At 41.2% G+C, this 27,150-nt stretch overlaps 1 protein-coding gene across 3 annotated transcripts in view; it reads right to left on the bottom strand.

Annotated features, from left to right (window-relative positions):
• Positions 1 to 27,150, bottom strand: part of LOC119912586 (H(+)/Cl(-) exchange transporter 5-like) — a 37,422-nt gene that overhangs the window by 3,177 nt on the left and 7,095 nt on the right. For 2 of the 3 annotated variants that reach the window (XM_038731847.1, XM_038731846.1), the window contains exons 3-16: positions 19,128 to 19,300; positions 18,504 to 18,603; positions 17,622 to 17,809; positions 16,656 to 16,778; positions 14,533 to 14,739; positions 13,663 to 13,743; positions 11,003 to 11,237; positions 10,727 to 10,902; positions 10,337 to 10,477; positions 8,231 to 8,417; positions 5,681 to 5,823; positions 5,378 to 5,527; positions 4,925 to 5,030; positions 3,647 to 3,863 (exon numbers count right to left, since the gene is read on the bottom strand). In XM_038731847.1, coding sequence (XP_038587775.1) covers positions 3,647 to 3,863; positions 4,925 to 5,030; positions 5,378 to 5,527; positions 5,681 to 5,823; positions 8,231 to 8,417; positions 10,337 to 10,477; positions 10,727 to 10,902; positions 11,003 to 11,237; positions 13,663 to 13,743; positions 14,533 to 14,739; positions 16,656 to 16,778; positions 17,622 to 17,809; positions 18,504 to 18,603; positions 19,128 to 19,300 — 2,227 coding nt within the window. Of the gene's footprint in view, positions 1 to 3,646; positions 3,864 to 4,924; positions 5,031 to 5,377; positions 5,528 to 5,680; positions 5,824 to 8,230; positions 8,418 to 10,336; positions 10,478 to 10,726; positions 10,903 to 11,002; positions 11,238 to 13,662; positions 13,744 to 14,532; positions 14,740 to 16,655; positions 16,779 to 17,621; positions 17,810 to 18,503; positions 18,604 to 19,127; positions 19,301 to 24,192; positions 24,603 to 27,150 lie in introns of those variants that run through there. The other variant, XM_038731848.1, reaches the window with a different exon arrangement.

The raw sequence follows: 27,150 nt of genomic DNA, 5'->3' as shown, positions 1-27,150 counted from the left end.
TTTTGATTACAAATTCTGGTTCATTTTCAAAAAGGGCAGTGTTAAAGCAAACCGCACCAAACAAAACAAATAAAATGACCACTGACTGAATGCGCTCTTAGATTTACACCTTCAATAGGAACCGGTGAGCTTGGGGCTGAGAGCCACAGACAGGGACGTCAGAAAGGATTTAGAGATGGATCACTGTTGCTGGTGTTGGTCTTTTTATGTTGGCAATAACAGAAATACTGAAAATCAAGAGCCTTATCCTGAAAAAATAAATAAATAAAACAAGCTGCTCCCATAAAATGGACAGTGTCCTCATAAAGGGCCCAATGAGACACCAGTATGTCTCTTTGGAGTCATCTGGAAATATTGCAAACAAACAAATTATCTGACTGAATCATTCACACATAAATGTGTGTTTGATCAGAATAAAACACGAGATAAAAAATAACCACACTCTTCAGAAATGTCTAAGGTTGAGATGTTGTCTTTGAGGTTTTATGTCATAACGTGTCCTATTTCTGAGTAAAGCTCTGATAAAAAGCTTGTTTTGCAAAATGAATTGTTAGAAGATTTTAGCTGACAGAAAGAAAAAGAAACACACCCAGGCGAGGAGTGTTTTTAAGATGAGCTAGATACACTTCCTGCCAGTGAGGCAACCTTGAGCTAAAGACACTAACAATCTAAAGATAGTCTGGGAAAATACCATTGTTGCCAGTCAGAGTGATGAAATTAACAGTATCCATCTGACAAGACGACCGCAGAGATCTTACACCGACTCAAGGTCTTTTTTGTGAGCGTTTCAAACTATCTTCATTCGCAGACATGGAGTGATTCACCGTGTCTAAAACCTCACATTAAAAACACAAATCCTGCCTGATGAAGCAGAACTTTCTTCAGCTGTATTTAATTCCTTCGTCCTAGTCGCCTGAAGCCCAAACCTTCCCTTCACAGCCCCCTTTTATGTGCCTCCTTTTGTTCCCATTTATGCTCTGTCCCATAATAGAAGAATATGGGATTCCTCAAAATATTTTTCCATTTTATTGTCACACGTGGATCCACTCTGTTGTAACCTCAGCGGTTCTGTCATTAACCAACAAGCAGCCCATCTGAAGCAAATATGTGCGAGTCCTGCAGAAGTCACTGGGCCTGTCAACAGCCTTTCAGCAGCTGCGTGTGCGTTGTCAGAAGTGCCCAATGGCAAGGCAGTGAGTGAACCTTAAATTGCTCATAACAAGATGTTCTGGTGGGAGAGCGGCAGCTAAATATCCGAGAAGTAAACATGTCGAGCCAAACTCACGGGCACGTCTCAGGGTTTTTGTTGACAGCGAATTACAGTCCAATGAGCCCACTTCACCTCGAGGCTACACAGACTTTTAAAGCTGCACTGGGAAACTTTAAAGCTCAGCTCCAGCTGCCAGACGAGGGAACCATTTGAAACATCTCAAAAGGGCAGAAGCTGACTGAACACATCAGGATTAGTTGACACATTATAGGGAGCGCAACTTAGCTTGCAATAAACGTCTTCGGTGGCTCTGGGGGGAAGTTGGTTAAGCCTGAATAAATAATCCTTATGATGTCATTGTGATGCTATCGAGATGCATTATGGGACGTGTAGGTCCCAGTGTCATGATATTACCCCCTTTTCTGTCACAACTACATCTATATATCCATGCATGATGGCCAAGTTCTCAAAGGCTGCTCAGTCTGAAGACAAAAGCTAGTTAGACAAAGACTATAAAAACTGAAGAACTAACTGCCACAGCTGAGAGTTTTCACTCCTGCTGGGAATATAGACAGTGACAAAGAGAAACCACAAGCTAAATTGTTACATGTGTTCAAGCTACTATAAGCCTGTGTTTGACAGTGTTGGTAAAATATACCATTTCCCTACACTCATGAAAATATACCTAATTCCACACTCCCAAAATCCCAGAGAGCTGTGTGTTTGAACTTGTCAGATCTCCATCTAAACAACTGGCGGTTGTGTGTGTGTGTGCACGAGGGTCAGTGAGGAAATGAAGTGGGAAAATAAATGAAACACTGATTGAGTTTATTCTCACCGGGAGTATCTTCTGCTCTGGTCTGTCTGAATGTAATACTGCAGACCAACATTGTCCTTCTGTCATCACAAGGACGGTATTGGGTCTGACAGATAACAGCGCTGTCTGTGAAATGTTGGCCCTGGTGCAGCTGGGAGTGGTTTTTGTAGATGGAGACGATTTAAAAATACAGTGAGAAAGTGTTTCGGTAATATCTTTGAGAGGTTAAACGCTGTTTTCTAAACGCATCAGCTTCCAAGTACACAGCTTGATATCCTGGCCACCGTATTGTACAAACCTTTGAAGAAATAAACTTCATTAATGAAAATTCATCTGCCACTCAAATGTGAAGATTTCCTGCTTTAGTTTGTCTCGAATCATTGTGATCTGAATTATCTAAACATCATTGGGGTTTGAACTGTTGGTTGAACATAACAAGACTTGAAAACTTCACCTCCTCACAGAGAAATTAAAATCAGTAGTTTTCAGTATCTAACTATTATCTAACATTTAATAGACAAATTAATTAATTGATTAATGGACTAAAGTATTCGGCAGAAATAGCCATTATTTAAAACTAGTGTTACTTGCAAGCCCAAAAAACAAGCACTGTCTGAATGTATTTTTATATGTTTATTGAATAAATAGCTATGAGCGCCTATGAGTCCCTAAAGCTTCCTGAAAAGAAAAGCTACGGGACATCCTGACAAACACACCTCTCATAACGGTTCCTTTAATCGAAGCTCACAGGGAGAAAGAGACAAAAAATAAACAAATAAGCACAATACACACTCCTTTACTCAAACAGTCAATGAATCACGCCTTAATGGCAGGGATCACTTTGTGGCAGCAGATGCGACTCGAGACGGAATTTTACGAGCTACGTAAAATAGAAAAATAGCAGGAAAGTGGTTCGACCGCTCTTCTCCTTCCTGTTTCGCAGGCCAGATGCCAAATAGAACGAACATTTTATTGCTGCATCCACAACATCTGGTGTCAACGTGATTGTTTTCCATTACAAAGAGCTATATAAGAAATCCTAAAACCCATTCCATCAATGGATGGGTGAGCAAAGCTCCATCTGAAAGAAGGCTATAAAAAGTCCTGGGTAAAGTTTATAGTAATGAGGTCAGTGGCACTGAAGAGATTTGCGTAAATACACCTGAAGAATGTTCTGTTCTATCTCTCACTGCTCCTCCCTCCATTAACCGCCTATGTCTTCCTCCCTAACTCCTGTGCCTCCTTGATTTTCCTTTAATGCATGACCTGATATCAGAATGAACCGAGGCTCTCCAACACACCCACTCCTTCCATGCCTCCACCAGCATCATTTCCTGAAGATATCTCACTTTAATGTCTTCAGGCGTGGGAGTGTGGTCCCTTTAAGTATTCGTCCATCTCTCCTACCATTTATCCTACCTTTCTTTACTTGTACTCGTTGTTACGGGACAGCAAAGTGCTCTTTTAGAGGATTGTCTACCCTGACAAAAGTACATTTTAAGAGTAAATCATGAAGAGGTTTATCTTCTGGAGAATGTTTGGCTTGAAAATGGTCAAAAAAGAATGAATATATATATTTTTTAAATCACACCCTACTGTGTACATGTGTTTGTTCTCACCCGTTGTGTGTAACAAGACACTGGCGTAGCCCCAGCTTCCTGAATATATCCACAGTGATGTCCATAGGTGTGTGGTCGGTGACCGTGAAAGGGCTCAGGTCCATGATGCCCCTGAGGCGGAGCGGTGACGGAGCATCAGCAGCCTGAGCTGGAGCATGGTCCGTAAAGAACACCTGGGAAGCACTGACGACTCCCTCCTGGCGCTTCCGAGCGTTGTCTGAAAAGAGTGGTGGTTAACATTTATTATTAAGTGAGTGAGATGTCAACAACAAAACAAACAAAAAAATAAATAAAGATAACACAAATTATGATGTCATAACATTAGCAATAATTTCTAAATTGCAGTTTGCTAGCAAACTTTAAAGACTTCATATCGGGAGGAAATTGATAATCTTGCAGAGTGGTGTACAGAGAACAACCTACTACTCGACGTCAACTAAACTAAGGAGCTGATCGTTGACTTTAGGAAGAAGGAGATAAAGACACACACTCCTGTCTACATCAGTGGAGCTGAGGTGGAGGAGTGAGCAGGTGAGCAGTTTTAAGTTCCTGGGAATCAGAATGACAGAGAACCTGACATGGTCGTCTCACATCTCCACACTGGTGAAGAAAGCTCAGAAACGACTTTCTTAAAGAAGCTTAAGAAGGCCAAATTCCCACGCCAAGTTCTTGTCAGCTTTTACAGAGGAGCAATAGAAAGCATCCTGACTGGAAACATCACAAACTGGCATGGGATGTGCACGGCCCAGGACTGAAGGGCTCTGCAGCGAGTGATTAAAACTGCTCATAAGATCATTGGTACCCATCTACTGGGCATCAGTGATATCGTTGAGGTGAGGTGCCTACAGAGCCTAAAGGATACTAAAGGACAGTACCCACCCAGCCACAGCCTGTTCACCCTGCTGCCTTCTGGGAAGAGATATAGAAGTTTCTGCTGCCTCATCACCAGACTGCAGAGCAGCTTTTCCCCCCAAGCTATCAGACCCTTAAACTCTAATTCATCCTCAGCACTGCTCCATTGATTACATTTTATTTCTGTTACCATTTTTCATAATTTAATCTTTATTAATGTTTACTGTCTGCTATGTAGCAGAAGGGAGTTACAAAACTCAATTTCACTCTACAACTTGTTGCATTGTGACAATAAAATCTACCTACCTAAAAGTTGTCATTTCAACTCAATCACAAGATTATCTAATGTTATATATAAAATATTTGAAGCATTCAGCATTTCCTATTGTGATGGTATATTTCCAGATATACACAAACACTTCTGACCTATTGATATGAGCAGGTCTCTTCTGAGTACAAATCCCACAAGCCTCTGGGACTCCTGAGACACGACCACAGGGAAGCCACTGTAGTGAGTGCTTTCCACCAAGGCCTGGGGACAAATAAAACAGTATGTGTCATGTGTAAAATGGTACAACTACTACAAATCCTTAGGAAAGAGATGGAATACTTTTTTAGACAGTTTTAGAAGTTGTGACTAAAAAAAATAATACCTACAATCTACTGTACAATCTACAATATATACCCTCAAAAAAGTACATGTAAAAAACCTGAACCTTGAGAGACTAATTGCAGGCGTCACATCCACATCTACACATGCTTTGCTTAAATAGAAAAACACACTTTCCATACTGCTGCGTATTTTAATGCTTTTTATGCTCTGTACTCCGGTGCGTTTTGAACTACTGTATGCTGTTGTGTGTGTGTTTGCATGCATACCTCCACCTCCCCTACAGTCATGCCCTCCTGTGTGAGCACAGCCAGAGCAGGGTCCGACCTCCTGGGCCTCATCACGTCCACGGCCAGGCTGCTGTGAGCAAACTCCTCTTTAGGCTCCAAGAACGGGTATCCGTTCAGCCTGATGTGAGCCTGCAGAACATTCTCGAGTAAATACCAAACTCAAAACCGCGCCCTCTTAAATCTAACGCACATTACAGAGTGTGTATGTTTTTAGCTGGAGAGGAACCAGAGGGACTACATCAAACCACATAAAACTCACAGCAAAGACAATAAAAGGCTAACCTCGTAGATTCCCTCTCTTCCGAATGCATCTGCCACCCATTTGCTTGTCATGGTTGCAGCCATGAGGGGCACGATGTACTCCAGACCGCCAGTCAGCTCGAACATGATGACTACCAGCGACACAGTCATACGAGTCACTCCACCTGCAGGGAGACAGAAGGGGGTCAAATGTTATCTGATTCACCTGGACGTCACATTAATACCAGCATTACTACAGTATGAAAAGAGAGAGTCTGTCTGAGAAGAGAATTCGTCTGCATTTTGACATTTCTTTGTCTGAAAGTTTGAGCTCTTCATTTTCCCCTCATCGTTTTTTTTTTTTTTTTTTAATGGAAATGTCGCAGTTTAATTTCATGGTTCAATTATAATCATCTTGCTCGGTTGGAGCCAGAAACCGACGCTGCACTCTTAACTTAATGCCACAGATGTCCTCTGTGGCTTCTTTCTTCTAAACAACTCGCTTAACTCAACTGGACATGAAATATTTCTATTGTGAGTGGATGAAAAAACAAGTTGTATTTTTTTAAGCTGCTTAGTACTTTAAAGATGCAATAATGGAGATGATCATAAGCTCTCAAAATTGTTCCCGGATGCAGACGGTTGTCATTAAATTCACATGTTTTTCAGTTATAGATTTAAGATTACTGGGGACATTGATACAATACTTAGTTGTTTGGAGAGCGTTACGGCTTATTTTATAATCAACCCTTTTTATACAAAACAGTGTAAAGCAAAATAAGATAAAGTGTTAATTACAGCCTGTCAAAATCTTTTTGATTTACTTTGGCAATGGCTGAAACCGTTGTGTCACCAGACACTTTTGTTATTCACTTTCTAGGGTGACCTGCAGGTGGAGTAACAAACTCACCACTGAGCTCACAGTAGATTCATGACTGGATACTTCATTGCTAATTCAACATAGTTAATAGGAATTTGCATTGGTGAGATCACAAAAACCTCAGGACATCACATCCAGTAACTACACTGAGACATAAAACAAGTATTCAAGACACACAGCGAGCACAGCCTATAAATAAAACATTTACACATGACAAAATAATACAATAATAAAGCATTCCTATGGGCATGCTCTCTGCACCACAAACAGACTATGATGTATACGTACCATTAAAATGTCTTAAAGGGGACGAGTAGTAACAGTACATAAGTCATTTAGGAGTAAGGGCCCCTGTCCACCAAAGCGGGAAATATAGGATACATTTGTTGCAAGTAGTTGTACCTAAGTTTACTGGATGTAAAAATGTCAACACAGAGTAGAGCACTTGCTCCGTATGAACAGAAGGCTGAAGCAGGTAGAGAGAGAAGACGGACTTCATGTGACTTCATGAGATTTTGTGGCTGAGGAAACGGCGAGTACCACCATTTAGTCCAAGAGCTGAGGTTGGACGAAGCCCGGTTCCAGGATAGTAACCGTTGCTACGGTGTGGTATTTGTCCCGCCCCTACTCTACTGTGATTGGACAGCTGGGTAAAAAGTGACAAAGCTCAATCAGATCTACTCATGGCTGGCACTTATTCTCCGCCACTTGTGTTAACGAGGGCTATCGTTAGGAGCAGAATGCACTAAAATTGGTAAAAGGTAACTAGCAGTAAAACACAATTGGTAACATGTTTCAGGAACAGAGAAACCTTTGTCCCAGATCTACAAGACAAACGAATGTGGGCTGAACGCTCTGGATAGCTGAAACCCTGTCCTCACGGTAGGAATTTAGCACTCATCCGTTTTTATACAAAACATTTCCGGAGGGTGACGAAGCGCACCAGCTATCTGATTTCTACACAGCGTTTACTTAGGCTTTGACAAAGGAACTGGAAGCTAAGCGGAGGAAAAAGCAAACACTTAATTCTTGTCATCCATCCAACACTTTTTATAGGATGATACATCATCTTAAGACAGATTTACAAAGAACTTGATGATAAATAAATGGTGCAAAAAAACAACCCTGATCCAGCTGCTCTGTAGCAGTCCAAAGTCAGACTACCCGTGTAATCTTAAACAGATGATGCACAGGGCAACTTTTTGAGCAATGGTGCTGGGCAATGTTGCCATCAGTGGTAATGAGTAAAGATTACTGCCGTAATCCCCTTCCCACACCACTCCGCCACCTGCCCACTCAGCCGCTGTCCGTTCAAAACATGGTCGGTCTTGCCACCAGCAAAAGTTCTAAAAGTTGCTGCGTGTATCATCAGCTTTAATCCCTCTGGCATGTTACCAGTTGTACATGCTCAGAATACCACTGTGGCCAGGCACGCACAAAACATCCTGATCAAATGCCCCAAGATGCACCTGGTTCCTTTTATCTACCCCAGGCTGCTTCTGGATATCTGAGCTCTTCACCTGAGGGTGAGGTCAGGACACTCCAACTAAATCACCCAACAACAAAATGTACTAGGCAGATATCTCTGTTGATCTCACGCTCCATTTTTTCCCCTCACTCATCATCAGGATTATGTTTTCTTTACAGTTCAGCGCTCATCTCTCAAACAAATCAAGCACCAACCCAAGAGCTTACCGCCACTCACGTCTCACCTAAACATGCGGCTGCTCCAACCATAGCGTAGAGCCCCGGAGTGATGCAGTCTGCTCCCGGCGAGCACCACCCTTTAAATATTAACTCGTCATGGTTGTAGTAGGCCAGCTGCTCCATGCCGACACCCAGCAGTCTGCCAGCGATGGCACCGACTGCCATACTGGGGATGAAGAGACCAGAGGGAACCTGGTCGGACAAATGATGAGATGAAGTATAAGCCAGGGCTGCGTAGCCAAATAACTAATTGATCAATTGAGAAAATAAGTAACAGATGAATCGACAAGGAAAATAATCCTTAGCTGCAGCCCAACACTGTAAACTACTTCTCTCTTGACTGTTAAAAAGAGCTGATATATCGTAAGATTTAAGGAGTTTTATTGATTCTCACAAGGTGATTAGGTCACAGCAAAAACATGACACAAAGTATTGAAAATTAAGATGAGTATTTATAAAACTGACAATTGTATGCTTTGGTTATTGGGTAATTGGATTGTTTTAGGGATGAAATCTTTGGGAATCTCACGATTTCATTCAGAATAGATTTTTCATGCAAGCAAGAAAGGTGTCTCTTCTTTCAGCCTCTTACACTGTGTGCCTAAAGCATTCACTCATGTCTTTACCATATGGGTAACACTTCCCCTTATTAGTATTTATAAGCAGTTTATAGACATTTCATAAATGTTTGTAACACACTATAACATAAGGACAGTTTATTAAGTGTTTATTAACATACTGTATTTGTCAGCAATTATAAGACATTTTAAATTATTACAACTGGCTTTTACTATATTGTCATTCATTAGCCGTTCATACACCAGCTTACTGCTGCCTACAGGAGGAGTTACAGCTGTTGACAAATACATTAATAAACACGTGTATCTGCTTGCAACTACATTATAGTGTGTTATAAACCACTTGTAGTGAGTGTACAACTCCAGTGGCAACCTGTGAATCTCCGGTGAACTCCGTGCCCAAGAGGGATATAAGGCAGTGCTGGTAATAATGGTGGCCACACAAAATATTCACAGTTTGGGCCCAAATTGGACATTTTCACTTAGGGGTGTATTCACTTTTGTTGTTGCCAGGGGTTTAGACATCAGTGGCTGTGTTATTTTGAGGCAACAGCAAATTCACACTGTTAAACATGCTGTACACTCACTACTTTACATTATAGCCAAGTGTCATTCTTCAGTGTTGTCACATGAAAAGATATAATCAAATATTTACAGAAATGTGAGGGGTGTACTCACATTTCTGTGAGATACTGTATAACTGCATATACATGTTAAATAGCAGCCATTAAAATGCTGCCAATACAAATGATAACCTAAGCTCACTGGTCTTGAAGAGGATCACTCAACTAAGGCAGAGAAAAGTGTGAGGAAGTGATTGAATCCAAAAGGTTTTGCCTTCTTTGAAGATGGACTTTTGTGTTTGGGAGTGCTGTACACTCTCTAGGGGCAACATAAATCTTAATGACACACAAGAATCGATTTTTGGGATCTGTGAATTTACTTTTTCACTTTTTTTTGTTTTGTCATCATCCTTGGAAGAGTAATTCACTCATTACAAAGACAAAGACATCCTCATCATGTCAAGTCGTGATTGGACGGACAAGATTCTCCCTAATAATTATTCTAAAACACAATTTCCACTTGTATTTTCAGCCAAATGAAGTGCACTCAGTTAAAAGCGTCTGTAATAAATCTCTGTTACTCATGTCTTTCTTTCACCAATAACTTGATACTCCAGTGAGCAACAGGATGGAGAGTCATGCTGCTGTGACTCAGCTTCTGAACCATACAAAAAGGCTCCAGAGGTCCAATTACACGTCATCTAAATTCCAAAATGGGTTAGTGAATGAAACTATGCCGCTGGTTCCAGACATATTAGAGACAGCTGTCTTTGTGGGATTTCCACACTCCATGTAACACAGAGTTCACAAAAACATTAATGAGAAACCAAAAGCAGCATCAGCCAAAAATTCCTGATCGATAACAGAGTTTAAAGGAGAGTAGTGACACTTTAACAAGCGACACAATAGCCAATTATTCATTCGTAATGTTTGTGTTTGTGTTTCTGTCTGTGTGTGTGTCTGGACCAACCTTCATGCCAAAGGTAATCACAGTGATCAACATCTTGAAGATTAAGGCCAGGGCCAGCTGCCACAGAGCGGTGTACAGGCCTTCTCCCGCCGGCCGGTCAGCCAGGCTGTTACCTACACCTGTTTCTGATGTGTTCGCTGGCTGAAAAGCATGTGTGGAGAGTACGGTAGGAGAGGAAGACAAATAGAGAGAAGATAGAGAAGTGACAAAAAACATTATGAAAAGGAACAGGTAGCCAGACAAAGAAACAAAAATACATTTGAAATTACTCAAAATGCCAGTAGTTTCAACTAATGAAGTAATTATCTATAATATGACACCATTCCCACGCCGGTGGTCTAAAGCTCTATATTTGCTTATTTTGTGGGAATAAAAATAACATCAGCTGACCTGTTTGTAGCCGCAGAGCTGAGAGGAGTCGAGCAGAGAACAGTCGTTGAACAGCTCAGAGATGAGCTCGGCTCCGCTCATCCTGGTGTAGCTGTTTGGGTACGCAACCACAGCGGTCAAAGCTGCAACCACCAGCACCTCAATGACAGGGTAGTGACCAAGACGCGTAGATTTACCTGTTAGAGAGGCCGAAACTGATTAAAAGGCTAAAAACAGAAGGAAATTGTTTCATTCAAATCAATAAAAAACAATCTACAATTAAACTACAGAACTCACGTCTCCTGCACCAGGCAATGTTGGCCTTGATGAACAGCGCCCCCCAGAGGCCCCCGAATATTCCCAGCAGGATGAAGGGGGCCAGCTCCACCAGGTGCCACGGGGCATGAAACTCCACATAGAACAGCACCAGGCGGCTGTTTCCAAACGGGTTGATGGAGCGCAGAGTGAAGGCCGCCACCAAGGCAGCGAAGAATGACCGCCACAGGGTCTTCAGAGGGAAGTAATAACTCACCTGAAGGAAAAAAGAGAGAACTCGTAAAGCCATAAGATCATAATGATACTGTACTAATAGTAAATAGAGCTGCAACGATTAATACAGTAGTTGTCAACTACTAGATTAATCGCCAAGAGAATTATCGCTGTAGTAAGAAATGCACAGATTACAGTTTTCCTGCCTGATTCCAGTTACTGATTTTTTTTTAAATGGTCTGACCTGCCGATCCTGATTTTGGCCGATTGCGATTTTATTCCTTTCTAAGAACTATAATTGACAGCATACACAAACTATTGGAAAAATCTGTTTTTATTAGGTATCTATCAGGTATCCTATCAGCACCAGTATATTTGTTAGCTAATTAATCACAAACAACAGTAATTTGCTCACCTTACTTTTCCCCTCAGACACAGAAGCACACACCAACAACTGTCTGTCTGTCCATCTCTCCCTCTCTTTCTTTCTCTGTCTACTATGACATTATTTGTCAGCAGTTTTATTTAAAAGAACTGGCGCAGATCAGCAGAAAATTGGATAGCTGACACCGCTCGGCCCCGGTCACCGGTCAGGGTAGACGAAATAAAAACAGCCTACTTCAGTCTCCAGCTGATCAATCTGCGCGTCTCTAGCTGTAGAAGATGAGTTACAATCCAATAAGCTGTTAAACAAGCTACCAAATAAGCTAGGTAATGTTTGATGGGCTCATGGAAAAACAATAGGTTATCATAACTTTTTTAATAACTCAACATCATCTGTATTAAAAGACAAGAATCAGTTCATCCAATGTTTAAAGTGCATTAAACAGCCCTGCCAGCCTACTTATCATTACTAGAGTTTCACAACTACTGAAGGATTTAACTGGTTTTCTGCCACCGGACCCCTGTGAGAGAGAAAGCAGTGGACCAAATCACTATGAGGCAAGAGAGGTGACTCAAAATGTTTCTAAACTTACAACGCACTTTTATTGCCCTGTTTGCAATTTTATTGTTTCTATTTACACAATTATAGATCATTATATTATTTGATGGTTTTTAAGGGGGGGGGGGACACCCATCAGATAGGGGGGGGACCTGACCCCCACCCCCAGTGATTTCCGCCTATGAATCACCATGAACTGCTGCAGAAAAAGATCATCAGAATGCAGGAAATAACGTATTTAATACTCAGCATTAAAGATTTCTTAAAAAATAGTGTTAAAACCTCGTCTCGATCTCGTGAACCCAATCTTGAATCACGTCTCGTCTTGTGGTTTAATGGTGCGTTCCAGTTGACATGGGAAGTCGGAATTTCCGAGTTTAAAGGTCAAAATTTCAAAGGGAACGCCCCCTTAAGTCAGAATCGGACTTGGGAAGTCGGGAGAACCGCACGACCCCGACTTCGTGATCCAAGATGGCTGTCGGGGTAACAGTTAGTGAAAGCTGTAGCTTATACTGTTTATTAGCACTTCTGTGTACTTGTGACTAATATAAATGTTTTGTACACAAAGTGCTGTCCAACTGCTGACATGTCACTACAGTGTTTAGTGTGAGTAAATACCGCACAATGCGTTTTGTTTTGTTTTTTTAAATCAACTGCCGTATCAATTGCTAACCTGGCTAGTTGTAAATAAACAGCTGGTCGAGCAAGGTTTTCCGACTTGTTAACTGGAACGCCGCCAATTCGGGTGTGACGTCATTCCCAGCTCCGACTTCCGAGGTAAATGGAACGCAGCATCAGTATTGTGTCAACTAGGGAAGCAACATCTCAGTGCTATTTCCAGGGCTAAGACAGTTAAATGTGTCAAACTGTACACAGTTTTTACAGTTTTTAACCCCCTACTGAGGTGCCGAAAATGTAGCAAAAAATGAATGCAATGAGAACACTATTGCACTCACTAATAAATCAACAGTTTAGTGCTCAGTCCCTTTGTTCGAGAAGCAGTGCTCTTTTTTTGTGGCTTAAAACTGCCCTCTGAAGTGGTGAAAAAGTCTCCAGGATCTAAACCTCTGCAAGGCGTTTCATTAAAGATGGATTATAAAGCCGCAGACACATTTATTTCCACTATGCAAACATTAACAGTTAACAGGTTTCATGGTTTATTATGACCCAAGTTAGGTGCCAGTCACATTTTCAAGAGAACTTAAACAAGACAAGGAAAGAAATTTAAAACCTCTTCATATTAGTTTTAGTAATGGGTACTTGCAGTATTGTTCTGATACTGAAAACATAAGAAAAATCAGTTTCTCTCTGATCCTGCCATGTGTGATACACTGTAATGAAATCACTTTTGCCTGAAGTGTCTGTTATATAGTTGTGGTAGATTTACAGTCTCACGTTGCATCAGATATCTGATGTTGTCTAAGATATCAATATCAGTCTAAACAGATGCAGAAAGGGGATTACCAGACAAAATACCCAGGCTGGTTGGCCAGCAGGAAAAGAGTGAATAAATTATTGTTCTCACCTCCTCCAGGCTGAACAGGACTCCTCCTATGGGAGCACCAAAGGCCACAGACACGCCCACTGCTGCTGCTGCAGATAACACCTACACGCAGCAAAAACAAACAAACATCTGAATTCAATTCAGTTGTAGTACGGCACAAGTGAGATGTTAATCTAAGATACAAACTTGATAAGAATCTGTGAAAGGAGTTCATTATCTCACTTCTGTCTGTGAAATGGAAAACCATTAAACTTAAATCCACTAAGGATTTAAGTTACTACACTATCTACCATAATCATTTTGTCCTTGTGGGAGTCTCTTTTTGTTCCTGTGGTTTGCTCAGACACACTCAATGGAGCCCTGCTTTCTCATTGTTGAATGAGCAGATGTTCTTTGGTACAGTCCATTTCCTACCATAGACAACAGCTGAGTGAGAGCTGGTCTGATCAAAACCAGGAGTTCCCAGCACTTTTGCGATAAAAAGGCCAAATACAACTACTGTGCACCAAATCAGTGATTTGAATTTGAACAATTTTGTCTTTCTTAAGCTAGTGTTCGTCTGGGATTTTAGATAATATAGTCTGAGAGACTGTAACACTACAACAGCCAGTTCAATACTTCATTTTATAACTTCTCCACTTAAAGTAAGCAACTATTTTACACCCAGCTTTCAGAGCCAATATTAATTTGTCTGTTAACTCTGTTGTATGAAAGTAAAAAACAAATAAACTGAACAGCAGAATTTGAAACCACATTGTTTTGTTTTTTAATGGGGTCTATTCTATCAGCATCTCTCCTGTTAAACTCTCCAAAACTAGGACACTGGATCCTAAACTAGCAATAAAATCCCTCATTATTCATCACCGCACCCCAAACTGCCTCAGAGCCTACCTCTCGCCGCTTGGCCTCATTCTTGCGGTACTTGGTGAACAGATGACACAATATATTAGCGCAGCAGCAGGCAACGTGTACCAGAGGGCCCTCCTTCCCTAAACTGAGCCCAGAGGAGACGGCTAAAACCAGGGTAATGGTCTTGATGATCAAGGTCCACTTCCCCAGGTAGCCGCGGATGATGAACCCACTGAGGATGGTTTTAATCTGAGAAAGGCAGAGAGGGGAAGAGTGAGCGACTCACAACACCACCAATCAGAGTAAACTAAATTATAACACAATGTAAAAGAGCCTATTTGGAACACAGTGAAGGAGAAGCTAAAAGCCAGAGTGACGTTTATCTGGCCCTCAAAAAAAAAAAAAGAAGAGAGGCAGAGGCAGAATCAAATCAAGTACAGGCTCAGTGATCACACACTGGCAATCGAAAGAGGGAAACACAAAACAAGCGTGGCAACCAATACGCAAGAACACAGTATATGCACTTCCTCCTAGACAGGGCACATCAACATGCCACAGCCTGAGGGACACACACACATTCGTAAAAAATAAAAAATATTGCAGTGTTTATAGTTCTCAGTATTTGTATATAATGTATATATTGTTTTTATTATTATTATTCATGAGGGTGACCAGATGAGGATGGGTGAAATTCAGGACAGGGGAATTGGGGGTGGGCGTGGCCTCCAGTACATTACATTCAGTGTTAATCAGTAAAACACGTGAAAGCCAAAACTCGACGCCAATATTAATTATTTAGGTTCATGAAGAAAACTGTCTGTCATTAGGAAAAAAACACAATGACTGTGTTGTATGTAACAATGTGTAATTTATTTCATTAAATTCATCCCAGCAGTGTGGGGCCATCACATCTGTCTGCACAACACACATGTAAGATCTCTCCTTATCCGTGGCTGCCTGCAGCTACACTTCCCCCCGTCCTTCCGACTTTAACTTCCACTATCTACACTAGAAAACAAAAAAGGGAACAGAGCACACACGTGTTACTTTGTGGCTATAACAACGCTGTTCACCGTGTCTATGATACCGTTCAGGTCCTGCTGTAGCCAATGGAAAGCCGAGCAGCAACTCCACAGCATTTAATGTTTAATTCGGCTATAACTAGCTAAACTAAGGTTTGTTAGTGTTCCGAATTTTTCTGGATGTCTGGTCACCCTATTATATAATTTTTACTTTTTGTTTAATAGCACAATTCTCCTGTTTGTGTACATGTTTTTATTAGACACTTGCTTTGGAAATGTAAACGTCCCGTTCCAATAATGTCCCACTGAAAGAAAGAAAAGAGTGAGCTGTGTGTGCTGAGACGAAGAGGACGTGTTTGGGATTATATGTTTGTTTATATTAGGGAGGGATCCGTTTAGATATGCGTGTGTCAACGTATAACCAAGAAAAAAGTAAGAGTGTAAACATTTATAGGAGGGACCCACAAGAGAAAAGGAAGTCTGGAGATATTTTTCTTTCAAATAAGCAGTTAAATCTCGCGTGCGTGGGCATGCTGACCTCTGTCTGACCTTCCAGTGACGGGAACTTTAGGAGAACTTCATTTGAGAGCCGGAGCGCGAGAGAAACAGTTTATGAACGCAGGGAGGAGTTGTGTTTGTGTGTTTTGTTCTGTATATATGACACGGGAGAATCAGTTTTGATATGTTTGCGCCCGGTCAGCTTTTCCTTCTTCAGCTCTTCACTTCCACAGAAATAAAGAGTCAAAGAACAGAGACAAAGAGAAAGTAAACACTGATGGCAGGATAGCAGAGAGGATGGAGGGAGCCCTGTCTGGCTTTTATGCTCCATTTAAAAAAAAATAAATAAAAAAAAACACGCTGTCAGGAAAGCAGACAGTAAGCGAAGGGACTAATCTGCAAATTGTTTATTAACATTAAATAAAGAAAGACATGGACATATTTCAGAGCATTCCAGCTTGTCCATTCATAAACATTCATCACTAAAGCAAACGTTATCAATGAAGAATTCATTATAAAATGAAAACGTGAAATAAAACGTATGTATAATAAATGGTCTATAGGCCTATATTTATTTAGAAGAAATAAGCGGCATCACATTGATGCTGCTTTATAAGTGCGTTACTATTCTGAGTGCAGTTTTACCTCTGGTATTCCTGAGCCACATGCGTACGGGGCAAAGGCTCTGACCAGCGCGACGGCCAGGAAAGAGAAGAGTAAAGCCCAGAAGATGTACATCAGGTAGTTCACAATGTAGGCAAACGCACCCTGCAGAGACACACAAAGACTCACATACATCAGATATGCAGACATATGATTTATTAGTCAAATACTAGAGAATAAATCTTCACATTATTAATTATATACAGCACTGTACAAAACTTTAAAAGTTAAGTTAATAATACACCTGACAATATGCCTACAAAGTCCCTGACTTTGTGCAAGTAAACCTATAAGAGCTGATGCTGAGGGCAAAGGGTGGTCGCAAGAAAAATTGATTTGATTTAGATTTTGTTAATTGACATTTATAATCACTCAACATGTCTATTTTTGAAAGTATTTTACTTAACAGCATTTTCCCACACCTGCATTATGACTTTGCACAGTACTGTATATTAAGATTATTATATTATATTAAGATAAAGGCTGTATTTCATTCATATAACATCCTGGCTCAGCTGTGGTGTTCTCTTGTGTCATGACAGCTTACAACCAGTAGATGGAGCCGAAGCACCACTACAACTACTGTTTGTGGCATGGGATAATGTTTTCTTAGTATGAATTTATGAGAGAGAGAGAGAGAGAGAGCGTAATGACTGTACATTAAATCTTGCTAGGTAGTGAAGAGTGCAACGGGCCCTCGTGTAAATGCAACAACTTTCTTCAAGCACAGGCATCAAGTTAGGAAATAGAGAGAGACACAGCAGCTCACAGTCCTGGATCATGACATGCAAGTAATTTACTTTTTTCATACTTAATTGACACATTTGGAGCCAGGATGTTTGTATGCATTAGCCTGACTTTCACTAAAGGTCATGACTGTGCAGAAAGCCATTTTCACTCTGGATGAGTTTTCCAGCACTGCGGCAAAGCGTTGCAATGTTCTCCTACCTCTGATGTCCCCGTTATGAGCTCCCCCCAGCTCTTCCACTGTGGACACCGGTCCCTCTCCTGAAACGTTGTCTCGTTGGACGTCCAGCAGCAGTGCTCGTGGTTGAACCAGAAGCCAACGACACAAATCCCGTCCTTCATGTCTGTCAGCCAGTGGGCTGCGATGTCAATGCCGCCGGCTAGAGCACCTGGGCGAGGGAAGGACGAGTTTGGGACAAAGAGAACAAGAAACATTTATGGTGAACACGTTTTCACTCCATCCGAACACTGCAGAAGCTTATTTTACCTACCGTCTGTCACCACATGGGAGTTACCTTTAAGCTCAGCTAAGCAGGCAACAGAGAGACAAGAGGAAAGGTACATGCACTGCTGTTTTGTGTTTAAGAAGCCATTTAAGTACATTAAACTTCTAGAGATTACCATCTTAACTTATAACTAAATAGTGTGTACAGAATAGTGTACACTATAGTGTGACATGGTGCAATAATCAAACTGTAGTTGGCGTTGGACAGGTACTGATACAAGTACCAGGTGTCGGAGTGTTACAAAGCTGAGTGCCAGGTATAAACAACACACCAATAGAGAGGGAACATAAGCGCAAACCCACTGTGCTGTAAGTTTTCCACTTAGCAGAAGTGATATCTAGCTGTGCAGATAGTTTGGGTTTTATTTCCTGTGGCTTTTTCGATATCTGCTGCTATGATTTGCCTCCCCCACTACAAATGAGGAGAGAGGAATTTGGTTTGTGGTGTCAAGCATTCCAAAAATACCTTAAACAGTGTCCCAGTTTCTAACGGCAGGCTTTACTCACATGTTGATTTATTTTATGCGTATTAAACAAAATGAGTCCAGGCTGTAGCTTTAAGAAATAAAGTGCATTACCTGACATGAGTCCCACCAGCAGCATAAGAAGCCATCCAGAGAAGGCATCACTGACGCTGTGCAGCAGAGCCATAGTCGACTGTCTGCTCTTATTGGTGATCTGGATGGAGACGAAGAGATCAATGTTAGAAATTATCCTATATTGTATTACTTTACATATGGTTGCAGTGATACTTCTTATTTATGTTGCTGCTAAAACAGAGGTCACTATGTTACAGCTCCGGTGCTTTTACACATGGATTATGTGCACTGATCACAGTAAATAGTGCTTTTGAATTTCACCACTTCAGCAGCGGGTACATAACCTGCAGTTTCTATGTGTGAATCTGTGGAGCTATAAATATAAACACTAAGCAGGGCGTGAAGAGCAAGAGGTTATACATGGTGGTTGTTTTCTGTCAGAGTTACCACAAACTGGAGTTCAAACTTTCACTTCCCATATTTTCTAACATATATACCAATTTTATGATGTGCTTATTAAAGCTTTGATACCCAGAGAGCGTTCTTTGCCTCACTACAGGGTGACAGTGAGGTAAACTCTTCTTTGTGCTAAATAACTCTGATCTAGTTAAGGTTTTTACACTATTTCCCTTCCTTAAATAGACGCAGTGCTCTTCCTCCTACCTCTCTGTGTCTGTCACGGTCCTTGCTCTTCTCTCGGACCCAGTCGATGGTGTTGAAGTCTTCATAGGTGCCCAGTCCGGGGACTGGGTCCTCCAGTGGGTCCACAAGCTTGCTGGGTCCGTTTCCGTTCATACCGGCTGCTCTGCTGTTGGCGCTGTATTCCTCATAACATCCTGGGAGGGAGGAACAGGGAGCGAAAGGAAGAGAAAGAGGGGGGAGAGAGAAAAAGGCATTAACACCCTCACACACAAACACCAGCCTCTTGCTTTCTATCTACCACACATCTGTCTGCCACAGATTTTGCTGTATTGCCTTCTGCCCTGGTGCGTTTTGGAGATCAGTTATTTAAACACTTAGATTGTGACTTGGATGTTATTTGTGCTTTCTGCGGTCAGAAGTCCAGCAGTATTTCACACACATATGCTCTATTTGTTTAAATTTTCTACCATGGTGAAACGATTTCAGGCTATTTCAACATACAGTCTGGAGCTGGGCGGAGCAGGAAGCTTTCGATTCGAAAACTACACTAAATAAGCTCTGGCATGGCATGACGACAGTTCACAGCGCAGAAGATGGATCAAATATAAAGTTTGAATTCACAGAGGCTACGTTCATGCAACCAGATCAACAGGTTACACATCAGAAATTATTTCTGCTAACAATACTGCATACTGCTGCGTGTAGTGACTAATGAGACGCGTTTAGCCATTTCATCAGCCCCAGTATAAATCTGAACCTATTACACTCAGTCATTCACACCTTAAACGACCAAAGTTGGTTTGGAAACGGACCAAGACCACCTTTTCAGGGTCTCGGCACGGTTGTTTGGCGATTGCTGTATTCACACCTGCACAAAAGATCCACACCAAGGGGGGAACACACCTGAGTTCAATTCAATCCAACCATACGGCGCGCACACGCACACAAGTCTTGAGAAAGTGCTGGCAGCAGCAAACCCACTATTATTGCTCACTATTGTTACTGAGCAAAGAAAGAGGGAAGAACAATGAACAAAGGGGCAGCAGAAAATGTGTACTATAGCCTACTGTTGTAATAGTGATAACACCATTCTCAACAATACTGTATTAATGAGTGTTTGAGGCATAAAGCAATGAGATCGACTTCAGCTGCATTCTCTCAAGTGACCCACGACAAAAGGCCTGGAGTACGTGGCAGCGTCTGAGCCACAGTCTGCAACAACTACTTGACAGCAGCAACCAATCAGAAACAGCTCCCCGAGAGAAACAGGAAACCACATAGGTTGTTCAGTCCGTTCTGAATTCTGAGTCATTATGGGACCAAAACAATCCTTTATGTCGAATAAAAATTTGTTGCATTAATGGAAGACGTACTGCAAATGACGGAGGTGGTGCTTCCTGTCTGTGGGAGGAAGTATAGTTAGATAAGAAGCTGACAGGAAGCTACATGTAAACATACATGCTGGACATATTTCAGAAAGAAACACATCACTCAACCATTGTCTTTGCTGGGGTAGAGTTTGCCATTTCAGTATGACAATAACCAGAAAATATAAACGGCTATTGAAATTTTACCATTATGTAATGCCTCACAAACACCAGCCACATTTCTAACATGTAAGGGAGGGGAACATCCACTGAAACAAAAGAAGCACTTACACCTGAGTTGACAAGTTGGACTGGTTTTAAATTAGCTCTAAGAATATCTCTCTCTCTCTCTCTCTCTCTCTCTCTCTCTCTCTCTCTCTCTCTCTCTCTCTCTCTCTCTCTCTCTCTCTCTCTCTCTCTCTCTCTCTCTCTCTCTCTCTCTCTCTCTCTCTCTCTCTCTCTCTCTCTCTCTCTCTCTCTCTCTCTCTCTCTCTCTCTCTCTCTCTCTCTCTCTCTCTCTCTCTCTCTCTCTCTCTCTCTCTCTCTCTCTCTCTCTCTCTCTCTCTCTCTCTCTAACTACTACAACTATACATGTGCAAATCTACATTAGTGCTACATTTTGTCCGTATTTCTACAGATTAACTGGAAAGCACAAATAAGTAAAAAAAAAATGTTTTAGGTTGATATGAGCAATCTATGGTATGAATTTTGAGAAAGCAACACATCACAGACAAGCACATCCTAGAGTTGATGACATTTATTTCTATAAGTTTAACAAAGACAAAAAAAAAAAAAAAAAGTAGTAGTACCTTTTAAACAAAAAACTGTATGTATGTAAGTATGTGTGTGCGTGCGTATGTGTATATGTACACTCTCGTCTGTCCTGTACTGCAGCCTTGAGGTGACATGTTTATTTCTTCTGTCAGGTCATCCGGTCTTTGTTGCAAAATTCTTGTCTCACCTTATGCAACACATCAGCATCTATAAGGTTAAAGGGAAGGAGTCAGCTGATGGTAATGAGACCTATAAAGTAACTAGAGCCAGGTGTGAGTGAGACATCTGCAGAGGGAGGAGTGCTGTAATAATAATCACTGTCTGGCAGCACGAATAAAGCGACAAAATGGTTTAAATTTAAAACCAGGAAAAACTATTTCTTGTACTGCTGGCATGTTAAAGCTTCTCCTAAATCAATGACCCTTGCTGTAAAATGCTGGAATGTGCTCCAGATCATATGACCATCATGACCCTGCACCGTGATGGGTAAGTGTCATTCATGAATGAATGAATGAATGAATGAATGAAAAATGCTCGGGCTGCAATTAGCCACATGACCCTCCATCAAAGTCCGTTTGAAAACCTTTGAAACGCTGTGGAGATGCAACAACATTAATCTGCTATTTGTACAGAAGCTCATTTGAATATCTTGAGTCAAAGTTGGTTATCAAGCCAAAGAGGCAGCCATTGTCTTTGACAGTTTAAAGACCCAGGGCTGGCAGTAGAAATAAAATCCTCTTTTATAGTACAAGTTATCTTTTCACCATGATATCGGCCTTTTTAATTGGCGGCTCGCGAGCCACATCCGGACCAGAAGCAACCTCCGAGCCACCCAGTAAACAAGACGGGAAGTGCACCACATTGACAAACACCCGACTTTCTGGACAAACTTTCCCGAGGGATCACAGGGGAGGGACGCTGAAGTGCAGAGTTTGATTGCATCTTACAAATAAAGCCTGGTACCCTGGGGTGGTCGGGTTGCATTTTTCAAGACTGAAACAGTCAAAAATTATTTTTACTACATTCATTTGCGTTTAAAGGTTTTAAACGAGCTGCTGAAAATGTCTTGCCCATCCACATTTTCTGGTTTTAAAATCTGTTGTCTCATGTCTCAACCCTATTGAGAACCTCAAAATCATCCACTGTAGAGAGATATACAGTACGATCCATAGCCAAATTTTACCAGACTTTGACTGATTCGATTTCTCTACACTCCATCTTTGGATGACAGAAGTACATGTTATTTTTATTCCTTAAGTAAATAACTTAAAAGGTTCAGTGTTTAATATTTAGGAGGTTCTATTGACAGAAATGCAATATAATATCCATAACTTGGTTTTAGTGGTGTATAAAGGAAAGGATAAAGGAATTTCTATCTACATTCACCACGGGTCCTCTTACATGGACGTCGCCATGTTGGTTTGGTTTGAACCAAACCATGCTGGTTACATGATGATGTTACATTTACTGCATTTAGCTGATGTGATACATCATGAGTATCAGTAAAACATCAATAAATCTAAATTGAACGCTACAAAGCAAACAGCGGTGGATCTGTGCTAACGTTAGCTGGCTGTCGAGCCTTGGATCACTATAGGCTAGTAAACAAATCACTCCACATTTGCTTTCTTGCAGGCTAAATCAACAATTTAATACCGGTGGTAAACAGAATAGTAATATGGGTCGCATTAGCTGGTAAAGTAATGTGAAAAGCTATAATGTTACATATTATATATTGCACCGGATAATGTTAGCAACTGTTCGGCGTGAGCCAACGGGCAACCGTGACTCTCATGACTCCACCCTTTCTGATGTTCACTGTTTTCACTGACATTATCTGAATCTCATTTGGTCTGACGGGCTTCATCACATAAACCTTTATTGTTGTTTTTATCCTTACGTGGAGTTGTTGTTGGAGTCTCTGATATGCTGGGAGCCGGTTATTTTGTGGTGTTTGTGGACTGCATGTCGTTAGCTGTGGTGTTGCCGTAGTCAGGGAGAGGCTCAGGCTCGGGAGCGCGCACAGGGCTACATCCCGACCCGGTGTCCTCACATTAATAACAGAATGGTGGCTGATGCAAGCAACAGAGAAAACAGGCTTGACCATCATTTTTAAGTGAGGTTTGAGCCCATTGACAATAAGGCAGAAAAATATGATTTATTAATAAGTGATTTCATCGAAAAACTACATATAGCCAACAACAACTTACAAAACTTAAACTTTACTCATTGCCATCATTCAAGTCCTTGTGTGCCCTTTTCTTTCGCCCCTATTAAAAAAAAAAAAAAAAAACGTGACTGACCTTTGCACCTCACTCATGATGGCCCAAAGAGACTCAGTGAAGTCTTGAGAAAACACTATCACATAACAACAAACACACTAAGAGAATAACACTAGCGAGTGAATGCTAAAAAAACAAAAAAAACAAAGACAACTAAAGAAAACAAGTAGTAAGGATCGGAGTTTGACCTGAGATATAAAGTCATGACTGTGTAAAAAAAAGGAACAAAACAGCTTCTGTTACCCCAAACATGTATGAAGTAGGAAATGCACAACACACACACACGTATTGTTGCTGTAGACCAGTATGTCAAATACACCGACATACACAGCTGTATACACACACATCAGCCACCAAAAACATCCATTTTTCTCACGTAAGCTGCAGCACAGAAACATTAACCACATGACTCAGTGCCTGATGAGTCGTAAAGTGGTCCTAATGATTAAACTCCACCGTGTTAAAAGTTAAAGGCATCAGCAGAAACACAGCAAAGCCGACAGCCTTTCTTTGTAAATGCATTTAAAACTCACTTTCTCATTTATCCGTTCAGTGAGTCATTTTGAGTGCAGACTTTCTCAGAGACCAAAAAAAAAAAAAAAACAGACATATCAGAGCTACAAAGAAAGCTCTCCCATAAAGTCTCCAGCGACCCAAACTCACCATTTTCAACCAGATCCTCCTCATCCAGCTGCTTAGTCCAGAACTCCCAGACCATCTCTCATTCCTGGTCCCCAAACAGCCCAAACTGAGTACCCACAGTCTCTGTGAAACCTCTTCCCTCCTCTGAACTCCTCTAGGAAGTGGACTCCAACAGAGAACTCCCTCATTGGCCAGAAAGCTGTGGAAATGAGCAATGATTGGCTAATCTGTCTGGTAAGTAGAAGTAGATTTGCTGAGCTTTTTATAGGTCTTGAGCGTGTGTGAGCTCTCTCCTGATTGGCTGAGGTCGTTCGCTGCGTTAAGATGAGGTCATTTTTGTTTACAAGGTCTTTTGAGTCCGGTGGGACCCTGATGGCTGTCAGAAAGAAAGGCTGTGTGATACACAGTGCTGTGTCAGGTTGTGGGTATATCTGTTTTCAATTGAGTCCATTCTGGGAGTTCAGTCCTTTTTGAATATCAAATACTGAAAAGCTCTCGTCTGGTTTATGCAGAAAAGTAACAGAGTTCACGAAATAATGCATGAACATATTTTAAATCATGAAACTCTGTTAACAGGTCTGTCTTCTGCACTGAACCCGACCCAGCTATGACCTCGGGAGAAGTGCGTTACCTTCCTCCTTCTCACACAAAAGGTCTGAGTTAGACCTCCATGAGATATACAGTGCCGTGTATTTAAAGTAGATAGGGCTAAACCACGATCAAATTCTTTGGGCAGTGGTGACTGCTTACACTGAAGGGTCAGGACCGGACTGTGGCAATTATTTTACCCCTTACTTCCTGTCTGATGGCTGGATATTCTTGGAAAATTTCTCAAAAGCTAAAACGCCAAAGTTGCAATGTTGAGAAGCAGAACAGGCGGACATGATTTGACTGGTATTTGAAAATACTTTAGACCAAAATTAATGAAACAGGACTATTTCAGTTAACTGCAGAAAGTAGAAAGGGGGTTTCTGGCACAACTTTGCCTACGTGCAAGTGGGGCTGGGTGATATGGCCAAAAATGATATCACCATAAAAAAAAATGTAATAATCATATTAGTCGATAAAAATAATTCTCACAATAAATGTCAAATCATTGTTTCTTTCGAGTTTAAAGGCTGATTTATGGTCCTGAATGATCATTGAAGAAACCATTTTAACTGTTATACTGATTAACTGTAAACTTTTCTTTATGGACAGAACAAACACTTGATCAATAAAACTGTGGATCATTTTACATCTTTTCTTTTATATATTTTAAATCTGAGGTAAAGCATTCAAAATAATTATAATAATAAAAACATTTTCAACAAATATGCATGAGTAAAATTAAGTTAAATCTTTTTTTCAATGGCTTTTCCTCAACAGGATAACCATCATAAAAATAAAACAAGTGCAGATTTGTTTGTGATTCAAATAAATTAAATCGAACATTTATTGAACATTTGTTATACCGTTATTGAGCAAGATTATATTGCAATGATTATCGCTATTGTTTAATGCCTAGCAATACTTGCAAGGTGCATGGAGAAGGAAAACCAGCCTCAAAGGGTCGAAGGTCCAGCAACACTTGTACAATGTATGAAGCAGCTTTACTGAAAGATGTTTCAGCTTCTGGCCATGGATGACCCAGGTGAACGCCACAAGCCACAAAATGTGTCAACCTCACAATATTTACAAGTTCTCAGGAACATCAAATGAACAGGAAGTGAAAGTGGCACGCAGTCATAGTGACGGTGCATTGTGCAAAAAAAGAGCTTCTTCCAAAATTGAATTATTGATGCTACAAAAACATATCCTGCGACCCGGCATGCAGAATAAGTCGCTGACGATGGATGGATGGATGGACAAAAACATATTTTCTTTTAAATGGAGCATCCACCTGCCTTCTATATGTCAGTGGTTCTCAAAGTGGAGCCTGGAGTTTCATAGACTTTATGTTATAAAACATCTAAAAGACAAATTCCTATCAAAGGGGGTGACCATGGGCCAAAAATAATTTGTGTGAGTTTAAGGATCCCTGACGTGAAAAAGTTTGAGAACCACTGCAATACATTGTCCAGTGCGAGGAGCTGAAGCTTATCCCAGCATGCACAGAGTGAGAGGCGGCGTACACCCAGGACACCCGGTCCATCACAACCTTCACAGACAAACACAAATCAACAACTGAGTCTCTAAAAGGAAGCACTGCCCTGCGACACAGGAACACACACACACACAGTCTGCAACTTCAAATACCAAAAGCAAAACAATCTCAGCTAAGATTTCACCGCAGTGCTAAACTGATCCAGTGCTCGTACTTCTCAGGAAAATGGGTCAGCAACACAAGAATTCCTGGAGCAACTCTGCTCGTTTCCAGCCAGGGATGTCATGCTGAGCTCAGCACTAACTCTGTGCTTCCTGAGGGGACAGAGCGGACTATAATCTTACATTTTCACTGAACATCGACACACACCCACTCTTAATCCTTTTACAGAAAACTCAACACGCTCTCTTTCGTCATGTGACCGCAGCACTGTCTGCCAAAACCTACACAGAGTGTTATCTGTTGCGGAATGATTTGACACACACTGTCGCCAGTGAGGGTTTGAACTTCGAACTCCCAAGCCCTGGTTTCCATCATGGGAACTGGCGTCTCATGTGACGCCCCCACCCCCGACGCTTGGCGACTACAAACATGCATTTCTGGAACGTGCTAATGTCGCGGACCGTCACTACTTTGCAGAGGCCGAGATTTTAAATCATATTTACCGGGTCAGATGAAATTAAATAAAAAGGAGGAATATGTGTCTCTGCAGTTGATTAAATAAATTTTCATGTCCGTAAGAAAATGTTTTCCACGTGCTGGAAATAAACCTGAAATATGAGGATATGATGCAACCGTTCTGCTGGAAAAGAAGCAAAAACAAGACTTTTTAAAGTCAGGGAATTACTTTCATTGACGATTTCATTGGACTGAACCACTCAGCCCACATTAAA

This window comes from Micropterus salmoides, unplaced genomic scaffold (genome assembly GCF_014851395.1).
Source record: "Micropterus salmoides isolate LMB-PRFRI ecotype aquatic unplaced genomic scaffold, ASM1485139v1 Ms_hic_scaffold_2, whole genome shotgun sequence".
NCBI lineage: Eukaryota > Metazoa > Chordata > Actinopteri > Centrarchiformes > Centrarchidae > Micropterus > Micropterus salmoides.
This window is presented reverse-complemented; position numbering and strand designations above follow the sequence as displayed.